The 15,003-nt window shown below is 39.4% G+C and overlaps 1 protein-coding gene across 1 annotated transcript; it reads left to right on the forward strand. All coding sequences in view use genetic code 11, as the record gives it.

The window, feature by feature from the left end:
• Window positions 1-886: 886 nt before the first annotated feature.
• EGR_06130 (5-hydroxytryptamine receptor) lies at window positions 887-8,049 on the forward strand (the record flags this gene model as incomplete). The annotated part of the gene is made up of 3 exons (XM_024495379.1): window positions 887-2,080; window positions 6,123-6,204; window positions 7,274-8,049. 3 exons carry the CDS (start codon window positions 887-889, stop codon window positions 8,047-8,049), a joined length of 2,052 nt encoding a protein of 683 aa, XP_024350210.1.
• Between the last annotated feature and the right edge of the window lie 6,954 nt (window positions 8,050-15,003).

The raw sequence follows: 15,003 nt of genomic DNA on the forward strand, positions 1-15,003 counted from the left end.
AACACGCAAGTTTTATTTACGCAGTTATTTGATGGCCATTTCCACCACTCGGGCAATTCAATTGCTCCGCAGGTTGCACTTCCGCCCTGTGCCACGGTCGCCGGTCCATGCCAACAATCGCCTAAATCTTTTGTACTTTAGAAATATGCTCCATTCGGGACTGCTTTGACTCGTTGCAACTTTAGGGGGGGGGGCATTTATCTTACAAGTTTGACTTCCTCATTTGAATTACAGTATTGCAAAGAAATAAGTTGGAATTATTTAAACAAACTAGGCGTATCACCTTTTTGGTTCGTTTAAACTAACCGCCAAGGAAATAACTTAAAGTAATCACAGGGCGGTAAGGATAGAAACCGAGAAGTATAAACTGAAAACCACAACTTATTTTTGCGCTTTTCTGAAATGATTTTGGTGTTTTTTCTTAACACATGAACAAAAAGAACGCAAGATGAATTGTGTCTATTTGAATTTGTACGCAAACCCATCTACCTCTCCCCGCCACATCACCATTTCCAACTAATTTAAAACTAACGAATTCTGTCGCACTTGTTGCTGTCGTCAGCACTACCATTGTTAGTGGTGCGTTGATGTCAAGGCTAAGGCAGAGAGAGAGAGAGAATGAACAATTGAAGGTCTATCCAACTCTGTGCCTCTGTGTGTGTGTGTGTGTGTGTACGTTATGTTTACCGGACTCCTCTGATTGGTCAATCATTTTTTGGGAAAAGGATGCGCGCCTCCACCAATTACCAGCGTCCGACATTGCACGCGTTGGCCTACACTGAGCCTGCTGTGTGCGTGTGCATTCATTTGACTTGTTGGCCAGAGAGTAACTTACTTCCAAAGGCGTCAAAACCATCACCATGCCCCAACCCCCAAATGATCGATAATGGCCAGTCAATTGAATGACCCCTCAATAACCTTCAAAGCCTGGGGCTGGAGTGAAAATTGTACACTTCTGTTGGATCTACTTATCAACCGATCCATCCCAGAGGAGGCATTTCTCGCTGCTTGCAAACCTCATGCAGAGATCGACGTTAAAAGCATCATTCTTGCAATTGTCCTCGGTCTCCTCCTCCTCGGCACGGCGGGCGGAAATATGCTAGTCATTATAGCCATTCTGATTGTGAAAAAATTACGCTCTCCCACAAACCTACTCATTGTAAATCTCGCAGTGACCGACTTTCTTGTCAGTATTCTTGTCCTCCCATTTGCTATTGCATATCAAATCCTCGGTTATTGGCCTTTCAATCAAATCATCTGCGATCTTTACAGTCTCTCCGATGTGTTGCTTTGCACACTGTCGATTCTTAGTCTCTGTACAATCTCAATTGACCGATATTTGGCCATTACGAAGCCCCTGCAGTACGCCGCCAAACGAACACCAAAACGAATGTTGATAATGATCATCATCTCCTGGCTCCTCTCTGCTGCAATTAGTATTCCACCTGTATTCGGTTGGGAGCAGAAAAACAGCCCCTTCTACTGTGGTTACAGTGAGGAGCTGACCTACCAGATCTATGCAACCATGACAGCTTTCTACATTCCTTTGACAGTGATGCTAGTCCTCTATGGGAAAATATTAGTTCTGGCTAAGCAAATGGCCTCAGTGGATGCACAGGTAGGACGCAAGGGTAGTGTTGACACACAAACCCGATCGTCTTCCATTCCAGAGTGGAATAGAAGTTCCCTTTATGCAGCTGGAGAGAGCTACAAGGCTTCAGCACTTTATCCCGATTTAAAGGAGGAGCATAAGGGAAACAGAGGCGATTCGAAGCCGCGGCAAAGTGTGGTTATTTTCAAACCTACCCCAGTGGTGATGCGAATGAATAGGCGACCATATAGAGGAAGGAAGATTAACAGTTCGCCATCAGCGCTTGGGAATAATGGTAGATCCTTGGAGGTGAGCGGGAGTAGTAGAAGTTTGTACGCATATGCCAAGTCCCCCTTGTCCATGCTTCGACACCACAGAAGACGCAAGCCCTCGGATCAGGGGAAGGGGGAAACGCACAAGGCGGTCACCACACTTGGAGTTATTATGGGATGCTTTACCATTTGCTGGCTGCCATTTTTTGTTTCTCAGGTGAGGTATTTTGAGGGAAAATAATGCAAGAAATTCCATTTTGTAATATTTGGATTTCATTAAATTAAAGGTGGTTAATCATCAGTTGTTTAAGAAGTCGTTGCTTTCTATTAAAAGTAGATCAGTTTATCTGTTAACTTGCACAAAAGTGGAGGCTGTTTGATTATTTGCTGTGCTAAAATGAGTAGATATTTGAAAATACCCCCATTTTTCCAGCCAAGTGACATGTTTAGTAACGGAAAAGCAAATATCATCAAAAGTAAGCTTTTCTCGACTTTAGACTGTTACATACTAAGATATTTTCAAAGCAGGAAAATACGTTTGAGAACTAAAGTATACAGCTAGTTTATTTTGTAGCCTAACACAGTAAATCCAACAAGGCAGCACTATTAACGCATTTATGCGCAAATCCACCTCCTTTTTATTTACCCTTTAATGTAATCGAGAATTCTTACATAAAGATACACCAAAATGGTGGTAAACATATCGTGGTATGTTTACAAACTTCGCTTGTCATGCATCTTTTGTCATTGAGTCACAACGCATGCAGAACAATGGCAGGATTCACACATTAGAAAGCACAAATTTATTTTGTTCAGGATTTCGATGAGCTTTTTTTGGAATTTTAAGCCCACCATTATAACCTTTCACCATGAAGATTTAATGACTCAGAATATAAAAGAGTACTTAACGAATTTTAAAGCAACTGACGTGAGAAAGTAATGCTACTTTTACGTGATTTAGCAGATTAAAACAAACATGCGGAAAAATGTAAAGAAAATTTTGAGGCATTTTCTTATTCGTTTGTATACAACATATTACTAGTTAAACTTATAACTCAAAAAAGGACAAATCTCAAGCATTCCCAGACTTGGCACCACGTTGGGGAAATTAATCCAGAGAGAGTTCAGTGAACATATCGTATTCCATTGTTTGCAAAATAGTAAAAGAAGACAACATTTTCTATTGTCAGGTTAAAGTTATTATTTGTTCAGATTACACATTTGAGTTCAAATTTCCTCTGCCCCGTCACCAAGGCAATGTGTTTCATCTAGCAACGGGTAATTACAGAAGTAAACGATGTATTTTTCTTGTTCGGAGCAACATAAGTGAAATATGTAATTTGCTTGGCGCAAACGCAACAGAAGCATTGCAAGCACCGACTGATTTTGATGCAGTATAATTATATTGCATGGTGGTGGATGCCTTTCTTGCATTATATTTCCTGCTAAATGCCTAGTACCGGAGTTAACAAGGGTTCCAGCATTTTCCAATAGCTCCAATTTTTCATCCGGAGTTCTTTTTCTGAACAGCATAGCAAACGTAAACAACAAGGAGGCTCGTTGGTTTTATTAAAAGGAATGCGTTTCGGCTCTTTTCCTGCAGAAAGTGCAATATTGGGCATGAACTAATGTTGTGCATATTTTAATGGTAATTTTTCCAGCCTTTTGGGATTAAAAAGTAAATGCAGACACTTTTTAACCTATTCACTTGGCATTTTTATTTCAGTATTTAGCTGTTAGTGTAGGATTTTGGAGGAATTCATTTCTATAATTATAGGTCTAATAATTCGGCTTCAGATTCCCGAAGCATTACGTTTTTATGCAAAAATAACCTGTATATTCTAAAAATTGCCCTGACAATTTGGGATGGCATGCGATATTTCCACAGTTTGGACCTTCCACCTCCGGCTTTATGTTCGTGGATCAAAAAGCATGTGGGACTTTGCCAACGATCTAAGTTTTGTTGAGCCAGATCAATGATTGTCTCCACCCTAGCGATTGATGGCGCCACGAGGTTCACCTAATCCGCCCACTTGCCACCTAACAGGTGTATTTTAACAAACAATGCATTACTGGATATCCTACCAATTAAATGATTGGTGGAGTGAAAAGCGCCTGGATTTTCTGACATTTAACGACGGGCTTTAATATTAATTGTGAGGTTTTGATTTATTGCCTCAAAATTACACATTTTAGACAATTTCTATTTTTATTTATTTCTCCCTGCATTTTTGCACAATTTTTGTCTTCTTTCTGTTTAATTTATTGCTTTTGAGTCATGATAAAAGATGCTTCTACCCTCAACGAATCTAGTTTACATTTTCCTGTTTTTTGGGTGGGCGGTGGTTCTGGATTTACTTTAATCACGCTAACCTGATTCAACTCTTTAAGGAAAAGTTACATTCACTAAAAGCCCACAACGGTATTTAAATGAGGCTGCACGCATGTACGTGACACAAAGAGCTTTCTCACTTCGGTGCACACCGATTCGCTTGAGTCAGTAATGCCAAATTAACGCTGGTACCAATCACTGGGCCGTTTGCTCTAAGAAGGACATTTAAAGACATTTTCCTTGAGGCTCTGGAGCTAGCTTACAATGCGCGCAATACTTCTGGTGACCGTCTGTCTCTTCATTGCCTTTCCACTGATAACTGCAGCAGCTGTGTCGAAGAAACCTCACAAGGGATTAAAGAAACGCGGTTATGGAACCAGTGTGGAAATAACTCCAGGGAGCGTAACCCTCCCGAATGAGCATGCGGAATTTGAAACTGAAACCAAAATTCTTCGTCCTCATTGGCAAGATGCTTGTTGTTGCTGCCCGTGTTACAGTTACGTAGGATATCCGCCCCCTTATGCCAAACCAAGCAAGAGAATGGAAGTGAGGCGGGAAATGCACTAGACAAAGCCGTCAAAACATAATTAATTAGTCTAACCCCACTTTGACGTGTACAAGATCTTTACTGATTGTCTTCAACAGAATTGGTTTGTTTTATTAATAAAAAAATTTATGGTAGATTTTGAACCTATTGGAGTGTTTGATGTTGTCTATTAATAAATCTTAAAGTTTATAACAAAGTGATTACTTATACGCGAGTTTGTTTAATGTATTCCGAAAGAGGTATGTATTTGCCTTTATTGGTGTTCCGTTCTTGCAGAACCAAAATCCAACTAACTAGCATACTATGTGTGTTTACATGTCCTGCGTGCATGTTTCGATACCTAAAAAGTGCTCTTTTATACTAAGAGCTCAAAGAGACAGAAACAATACGTCAACAAACAACTGAAGCTGCACTGGTAGTGGTATAACGCAGTTATTTTTTGGTGGGAGTGAAATTTATGTCAGTCTCTGCCCGCTATTTTATGGTAAAGATATTCAAGGGGTGTGATAACGCAAAGTACAGGGAGAATAATTTAAGACAGCTTTACCAAGTTATTCCAATCCCCTGAGTAAATTTAATTCATCTTTGTTCTTGTACCTGACCGAGTTTTTTCCCACAAAGTCACCGCAGTTTCTTCTAAATTTTGCCCTAAATGTTTTAAATTAATTTAAGTGTAGAAATCCGTCATTCTGACATCAAAAAAGCTTAGTCAACGCACTAAAGTTAAGCAAATTTTGCAAAATTAACAGACAAACCATTTGCAACGATAATTAGTCAAGCATATGTTGCTGTTTTAAAAAAAAATGGAAAAAGTGAAAATTTTTGAACTTCTTAAAAGAAAATTTACATCACACTCGGTGAACTGATATAATGACTTAAAATGCATCAAATTTAAATACAACTCTGTCACCATTTTTTTAAAATTGTCCTTATTGTGTCACTTAAGCATTTTCGTTCGCCTTGTATAGTTAGAGGCATACAAAATGGCAATTAAACCTTTCAAATACCCAGAAAGATGGTTTCATTCTTGGAAAAAAGAAAAAATACTGCATTCTAAAACTACGCAATTACTTAGGAAATTTTTCTATATGCTTGTCCCTGCACGAAACGGGAGTTAATTGTCAGCTTATTTTACTGAAACATTAAATAAGACATCTTGGCACTAGGGCTCAAAATGTTGCCTTAATGGGAGTAGTTAAGTTCAGCGGCCATGAGATCTGACCGCTTTTCAAAGCCATTTGGCAGACAAAGAGTACAACGTACCAACTAATACTGTTCTAGGAAGAAAAGTTTGCTTGTGTTATTACTATTAAGGTTTATTACACATGTACCACAGTTTTCCCGAGCAAGAATACATAATTTGCCCCTTTAAAATTTTAGCTCATAACTCCAATCATCAACTGTTTCACAGAGCAAAGATTCTCCATTCCCCCTACCCTCTTTCAGGTGTTCATCTGGCTAGGTGAGTTTACTCCCCTCTGTCAAAGTGTCAAATGCACGTCAATTCGTAGTTAAGTTTTATTGGCATTTGGCAAGAATCAAGATGGAGCTCATGTTTATACATCTTAATTCACATAAATCATTTTATCTCTCATGGAGAGTGCCGCACATCTCTACCGCATAAATTTCCAATGAATTGCTAATATACATGCAGACAGAGTCCAAGTTTATAAATTGCGGTCACCAAAACACGTTTGTATTTATGTCTAGAAGATAAATAGAATATTTTTAATGTTGAAAAATTGAAAATTGTCGAAGAAAAGATTAAAATCAGCCCGAATTTATGTTTGCAAGAATTAATCATTAGCAGAAGGGGAAGAAAAGAATGCCCGCTTAGCCCTTGCGGAGGCAGTAGTAAGAGAGGAGAAGGGCAAATTTTTTAATGCTCCCTAAGGATTCGTTTTTTTGGTCAAAAAATGCAAAAGCCAACATGATCCTCTGGAGTGTAGCAACTTTATGCACTGATAATTTCAGCATGGTGTAGTTTCAAGACCAGCGCAGTACAAATTGAACCAATAGAAGCTCGTTCAAAGCAGGAAAGGAGGATGCAAGGAGGGGATGTATGAAAGATTAAAAGCAGACACCCTTAGTAGTCCACTGGCAAGAGGAAAAGCGCATTGTTGAGCCTCCACTTTTATTTCTATAGCTGCAAATATTCATCCTAATTCACCTTAACCTGTTCCATTAAAATTACTACCATCTTTTGGTCTTACCAAGAATATAGAAGAGCAAAGGCCATACTCTACTAACAATAAAATTCTGATTGTATAAGCCACTGCAAAACGCCAAAATCCTGTCTTGATCGCCTCTTTTTCTATCAAAAACAAGCCAAGTATCTGGTTGTTGCACACTGTGGATAAAACTTGCAAAACCACTCATTGAATTAAACAAAACTGATAACTCCGCTAAACTTCATTGCAAAAGTCAGGGTAAAGAGGGCGACTGGAAAGTTTATAATTGAAGTATAGTAATAAATAGATAGGGGATAAATGCAGTAGTCCGATAAAAACTTTCCTTTTTAAATATTGCAGGCTATGGAAACAGTTTCCTAAATCCTCTCCTCTACGCGCTATTTAACCGAGAATTTCGTTTGCCATTTCTCTACATTCTTCGACTACAATGTAATGATATAAACACTCGACTCCGAACTGAAACCTTTTCTCATCAATTCGGGCTGCCACAAAAATCCAGAGTGGGTTATAGCAACTCCCTTTCCCGTGGGAGCTCCAGTGTCTCTGGGAGTAAACGTCAACGACGACAGAAACCGCGTGGACTGAGTCCTTTGACCAATTCCCAAGTCCAAGCATCTCCGAGTAACACTAGCCAGGTAGCTGAAGCCTCAAATGTAGAGATTGAAAAGCCCCCACTCCGCTCAAGTTTAAACCTTAATACAGTGGCTCCTGAGGAGCCCAAACTTCTTCTGGTTCAACATCTCAACAATCTGCCCTCCCCCCTTCATCTCACTCCACTTCAACCTAATACACCATTGGAGAAGGGCGATCTGCTAAAGAACAATCACCCACCACCCTCGTGGATGATGAGTCGACGAGAGAGCCTTGCCAGTATCCGAAGCAATTACGACACCTACATACCAAATCTAAATGCGGAATTCCAAAGAAGTCCACTCCCCACCCCATCCAGTGCTCCAGCCTACTTGACTCCGTCTATGAACAATGTGAAAATGTGGACGAAGGCACGGGAGTTTCGACCTAATCAAGTGCCATCCGAGAGGTTCCACAGATGGTGTGAAAACATATCGTGTACAGGTGTTAAAAGCAACTCCTCCCTTAGTGTAGCAAATCCATAGGTGATCGCAGATTCTGAGATCCGTATATTTTCTAAGCTCTTAGATAACATTGCTTGACACCTCAGCGTTTCTTTGTGATAGCCCATTCCTGCCATATGATGAGAGCAAAAAGAATCCCTCACAAATGTGAACACACGTGTAGAATTTAGTTTACCTCTAGTAAGCATCTGTATGTTTTTGACATCTCAGCTCATCTAGGCGGAATTTGTACATATACATCGCTCCAATTTGTACATACTGGACCTGCCATTACGTGCAAAGCCATAGCCTTGTCAACATGGAACCACATTGTTCTGTTTTTTAATCATTGTCGGAATGGATAGCCTTTATTTTGACTCGCATTACAAAATCTACAGATTGTGACATCTTTTAAGGTCAGTGGATTTTTGTGATTTCCAAAAGAATTTTAATGCAACGGCTTGAAAAATGTCCCTCGATTCGCTGGGGAATCGATATTTAAATTGAGAGGCCACCTACGGTTTACAAGGTCACAACTGACTAGTAATAACTAACATTTGCAAAAATTACATAACGGTGGTATCAAGTATTTTTTTAGCCGACTTTTGAGTTGCAAAAATTTTAGGTAAGTTTATTTACAAAATAGACCTCTTCCCAGAAACACTGTTGTAAGCAGTTGTAACACGAAATTTTGACGTATTTATGAAAAATCTGAACTTTAAAACACGAATACGCTAAGCGATGAGTAGATAAATACGAATTTAAAAAGAGGAATGCAATCTTAGGTCTTATTCCGTTAATAATTCACTCAAGAAAGGTTCAGCCACAATATGAAGGTGAATTAATCGCAAAAACATAATTAATTCATCAATCTACTTCATTAAGATTTTGACCAAGTGTAGGTTTATAAAGAAAATGCAAGATTCGCCACTTAGGGTTAAGATTCGGCTTCTTACTCTCTATAATTGCAAAACTAAAATCACATAAAGCTAACCACTTATAATCACGCATAAATGTAACGGTATTGCAGATTGCATGGTAGATAAACAGGGCCAATTTTGAAAACTGTTGATCGTGAGAAGGTTGAAGATTGCCTTCTTGTGAAATGCGAATGCCAACTGAATTTGCATGTGTGTGTATATGATTAAAACAGAATGATGTACCAAATTCACATTTTATATTTAGCTGCATTTTTTTAGTTAAAAACCTTCCAGGTTTACCCCTAATGAAGATTTGCCAATCAAGATTTAGTCAATCATCGCTTGATAAAAGCACTTGCAGTGGCAGATGCCAGTGCGAGGTAAGAACAAGGGTTTCGATAAAAGTACTGCTTTTTATTGCATTTACTATTATGCCACGTACGTGGCCATGGTGCTGAAGACTGCACTTATTATGTTTGAATATCGCGTTGTTTGTATGTCAATTTCAATAATTACTCCGCCTTACAGTTGGCCGACAAATGCGTTGAGTTTAAACTCGAGGCTGCATCCACATTTGATCTGTGACATAAGCCGCCTGCTCTTCAGCTATTGTGGAATGAAGTGAGTGGCGGGAGACTGGACCGCGTATACATGAGGCACTGAAATGATGCATCGACTGAATTTTTCGATGGATCATAAAAATATTTTTGCAAAGTTGTTGCCCCCTACCAAAATAGCGCTCTGCCACAAGTCAGGTGCATAATGCTGCATAAGTTCTTGCAGGATTTTCTCCAATGTAGTCATTAAAGAGCGGTTTTGAAAAGCCCAACAATACGATGCGCATTAATTCCACGGACAACCATAAAATTGGAAGAATTGTGGCTCCTCAATTCCCTCACCCCTCCCTCTCCTCTCTAAGCCACTTACCAGGTGTCTGTATCTGGAGGACTGTCAACAAAATTGCTAGAACCGGGAAGACACGCCATCTTAGTGGTGATTAGAGCCTATGAAGACCTAAAAAACTTGCATAAGCAAGGGTTGTGAACCTTTTTGACCAATTAACAGTCCCAAGTCATGCCCCATGCCTCGTTTATACTAATCACCACCTACCATTTAAAGCACATATACGCTGTCCTAAATAAAAAATTAATTCATCCAGAATGGAATTAAGTAGGAAGAGAATAAATTGTGCATTTATCCAGCATTCGTACTCCTTACTGAAAAAGCAGTTAGATGCGATCTTCGCCAGACGAATTGTATAAAGTGGTCTACCCTACCTCTTATCGTTTTTATCCCTTATCTGATTTACCCAAAAGTAAAAGTCACCTTAACCTCCAAATCTCCATGGATGTAAATAAACAGAGCATTTCGAGCATAACTTAAAGGCTCTGTTGTGACTGTGTAGCCAGCGCTACGACTTCATCCTTGTTTGTTGAAACTTGCAAGGTCAAGGTTAGACCTGACTTAAATTTTGTACAACCGGAAATTAGCTGCTTACATTTATATGTTAAAGGAGCACTGCAAACGGGCTCCTTATCCCGTGTTCAAATGTGAGTTCTGCAGTGATTGACTGGACATTCAAACACATAATTAAATTAGTAAATAAATAAGCAAGTAATTTGAAAAGCTGTAGGCATTTCGGCTGACAAAATTAACCCTGAAGTTGAGATACGGTGTGCAACTTGGGGTAAATGAGTCCATGTTACTACTGGTGTACATATGAGTAATTGTCCCAACAACGCTTTAAACATTAGTAACTAAAGGAGGAGGAGTCAAGTACCATCCATGCCTCATTTTACAGTACCGTGATTATGCTTGGATAAGTTGTGCAGGCATCTTTAAAGGCTTCTCACCCTCCAGAGGTTCCGACTGCCGCTTTGGTGATCATCCTTCCGTTCCTGCCGGTTTCATTCACTTCATAGGGTCAACAGAAAACCTCAGGTGACGTAAGACTAACAAACAAACCCACCTCAAGGGAACAAATGCCAAAGAAGGAGAAAAAAGGAAACAACGGCTTTAAAAATTTATTTTATAATTCCAATCTGAAATGCACACCAAATGCCGGCAAATGGTAAATCAGATTTTGGCTTAAGAAAGTCTAAGGCTCCAAAGAACTCCTTGCAAGTCCAGGTTTTTCCAGGCAACAGACAAGAGGAATGTAGCTGCGCAGTCTACGATAAAATCTACTTTTCTGGGTAGCAAATGCATTAGGCTAAAAGAATTGCATACTTCTCCTCTTTCCTTCCTTCCTACCTATCCATCTCTCTCATTCACTCCCTCCCTCAACAAAGAATGCAGTAATGCATTGCAGCACCACCCACCTGGAGGGATTTCGGTATGCCCTCCTACTTTCCACTGATTAAGGCTACGTAAAATGAAGTAAAAGGCAGTCATCTCTTCTTTCTACACCTTCTTCTTGCCAATTTGCACTTGTTTGTAAGCAAAAGAAGCAGACCAACCCCGCACTGAGTGTATTCAAGTCATAAGCGACTTTGGTCAGGTCAGACGCCATTCACGAATTTTGAGTAAACTTTCCACAAAGAGCCAAAGTACAAATAAAATGGCAATGCAATTAGACACTGCAATGGAGTCGTTGACATTAGAAACTACTAATTTGATTGCTATTACTATCATTTATGAGGGGATTAGCAGGAACCTCTACAAAGCCTGATTAGACGGCGAGTGAGTGAATGAATGAATAAAAGGAAGTTGATCGGCCAAAATTTTGTTAATAAGACCGCGGCAGAGGCGCTAAAAGTGTGACATGAAAAATAAAATAATAAATTAAAATGGAAATGCCAAAGCCAGAGTTGAAAACCTGCACAGTAAGTGAGAAAGTGCTTTTCAAATTCAACGCCGGATATTTAATTGTCCAATCGCATCCTGTCCAGCTGATCAGGTGAGGCACTGGCAAAAAATCGATATCAACTGTAGACAGGGAATCGATTGATTGAACCCCGCCATGTCAATGCTTGAACTGGATTTTATCGATTTTGTCGATTTTTTACGCTTGTTAGGCTAAAAAGAAGGCAATTTTGGGATTATTCCGATAACTTTTCCTTCATTAAATAGCAATTAAATTCAAGGGTAACAACCCGTTGACAATAAGGGTTTCAGTCCGGCAAAGAAATTGTCAGGTCTTTGCCTCTCCAAGTCCACTGGGAGCTCCTTCATGGAGTCAGTTGTGAAATTCGCTTGCTTAAAAGGACCTCTAAATCAGGGAAGTGGCATTTATAAATAGGATTACCCTCTATCATAACGGGAATAATCCTTGTAAGTCACGACTTCACATTTTCCACTTAATTCAAATTCCAGGTGTATCGATCTCTCATACTGTATTCTAACGCTAGTTTTTTATGTAAAAATGTTTATTCAGTGAAAACAGGCATTTGTTGTCACGCTACACCATCAACAAAGTCATCGAGGTACCATCACCAAGTCGCACAAGTGTCATTTGAGTGGACCAATCAGAATAGTGCGTGGCCACAATACCACCACATCATTCACTTCTAATGCATTTTTCAAGGTAATGGTGCATTTTTCCACCTTGTTTCAAATATTTCTGAGGCGATTTTAAAATAGGAAGGAGGACTGGATTGGAAAGGCAACTTCACATTCTATTCAAGGTAAACTCTTGCATTTTGCAGGACAGCAAGCAAGAGAGAGAGAAAGAAAGGCGGAACGAATTGCACGTTTACATTAGCCTACAAAATGTATACTCCAAGCGACACGATGCCTGGTTATTGCTATGGAGGTGAATCCACCAGTAGGGAAGATGGGCATTCGTCTTGTTATTACCCCTTCAAAAGTGTAAAAACACACCTACACACACACGGTGGAGAAGAAATTAAATAAGCTGATTCCCAAAACACAGTAGCGGAATGCAGATCCGATTTATAGAGGAAGAAACTGGACCAAACACTAATGGATGTAGACCAGCAAAAACTGCTGTTAAGTAACACTGTCTGCGAGTTGTTATTTAGACCCCAATGAAAGAGATGCCTTCCAGTGAAGCTATTCGATCTGCCTTGTAACTGTCTTTACTATATGAGTTGGACTGAGGTTAATGAGAAGCCAAACATTGAGCTTAGTATTACACCATTATCCTCACGATTAGAGAGTATGACACATTTTGCTGTTCAACACACGACGTGGTGCCTCGTTTTCCCATAGATGGGTGAAGGAGGCCACTTCATAGAGGGATTATGCGTTCTCACTCATTGGTAATGCTAGCTGTGGAGTACAGGAAACTAAATGCAGCAGTTTTTTAATGCCAAATACCTTTCCGCACGTGCCACAGATACAACATTGAATTTCTTGGATTACTACATACAAAGTCACCCGTCCCGCTTAAAAATTGCCAGAAAACGCTACGTCAATCAAGCGAAAACGCTTGTTGATTTAATCAAAAGGTGATTCCACAAAATCTACACGAAAATGGGATAACATTGCAAGTGTCACTTTTGTAACATTTCTCTTCCTTTGGAAACGGGATATCGACAGTGTCCTATGAGGATAAAGTTCTGTGTACCTTCCATTTGTGAGATGAGTTGATCGTGGTAAATGGTCTGTTTTTGGATAACCAACGTTGTGTTTAGCCGCTTAGGGAACAGTGCAATACGAAAGCTATTTCCCATCACAAAGCCGAGTCAGTAGGCAGTCAACAAAAGAAATGAGAGTCAAGGAATAAGTTGATGGTCCTTCAAGTCCATCGTCTTCGGTCAGTGCATCACATGGCAATGTCCGCACTCCTTCTTCTAATGGTCGCCATCACTTTCTCTTTTCTGTTGACGCAGCTGCCAGCCTGGTAGATCCTTCACTCATAAGCAGATTAAACACTTCTGCAAGTGATGTTCCAAGCCTTACCCTCCTCTTCTTACCTCTTACTGAATGACACCACACAATTCATTGCGATGAATGGTGGTGAGTGTTTCTTCACCCTAATCAAATTTCGTCTGTAAAACACGTGAGTTTGAAAGATATGTTTCACAATGGCATCTGAACCTACTACAGGCTAGAGTAGGAGGAGGAGGAGGTAAAACCGGCTTAAAAATTAGACAAGATGGAACCACCTCAGGCTTCAAATAAAGAGGAAATTAAAGCTGAGCTTGACAACTGCATTGTGTTATTAAATTCTCACTCAGAGTTGACATGTTTCTTTAAAATTCTGCTAATAATTTCAGCGGGTTGTATTACAACTTTGCACAATTATTCATTCACTCTCAGTGTTTGTAGCGGTCAAATAGTTAGCTAATGGGCAGATCATATTCTCTTGTCCAAATTCGGAAGATTCAAGCAAACTTTCGGAATAAGTTTGAAAACAATCCCTACCTCATTCTATGTCTGGTACCGTGAGATAGTTAGCAGCACAAGAGTCATAAGTAAATGCTATCTGAGGAATCACTTCAACACTTAATAAGTTTGATTTTAACGCACCTCAAAACAGGGTAGACAGAAGTATTTTCAGTACAGAAAAGTTCTCTTTTCGAAACCACAGCCTACTCAGTCACGTACACCGAATTAGGCTTAAGTGTAGGAAAAGGTTACATTTTCCTTTCGCAGATTTTATTTTATTATCCATATAAATATGGACGAAATCTTCAAAATTTACATCTCCTTTACATAAACTAAGAGGTCATTAAAATTTCATACAGTTAAACAAACAAATGAGATCTTCATTCATCATTTGCAATTGGGCGGTAAATTAACATCCACTTACTAGTGAAAATTCCAAATTACCATTGATATTTCCATTAAAATTGAAGTGTTCAATAATAACATTCCTAAAGTGCATTTGGATTTCCATTGATGATGAGGAGAAAGCAAAAATTAGGGTTTGTTCTGATCATTGTCAACGCAAAAAGAGAGAATCAATGATGTCTTTTATTTTTTTAACGCGATCTGCGTTGGCTGACATGTATTTTAGTTATCGCCGCTTTTACTCCTCTATGCGCTCCTGGATTGGAGAAAATGAGAAAGGGCAAGGTTTACTTAATGGATATTTCTTTAGCATTCTGAGATCTCCTCGAAGATAAGAGAAGACGTAATACACCTGCAAAAAATGCATTGTCGACCT

Source organism: Echinococcus granulosus, assembly GCF_000524195.1.
Source record: "Echinococcus granulosus chromosome Unknown EG_S00051, whole genome shotgun sequence".
Classification (NCBI taxonomy): Eukaryota; Metazoa; Platyhelminthes; class Cestoda; order Cyclophyllidea; family Taeniidae; genus Echinococcus; species Echinococcus granulosus.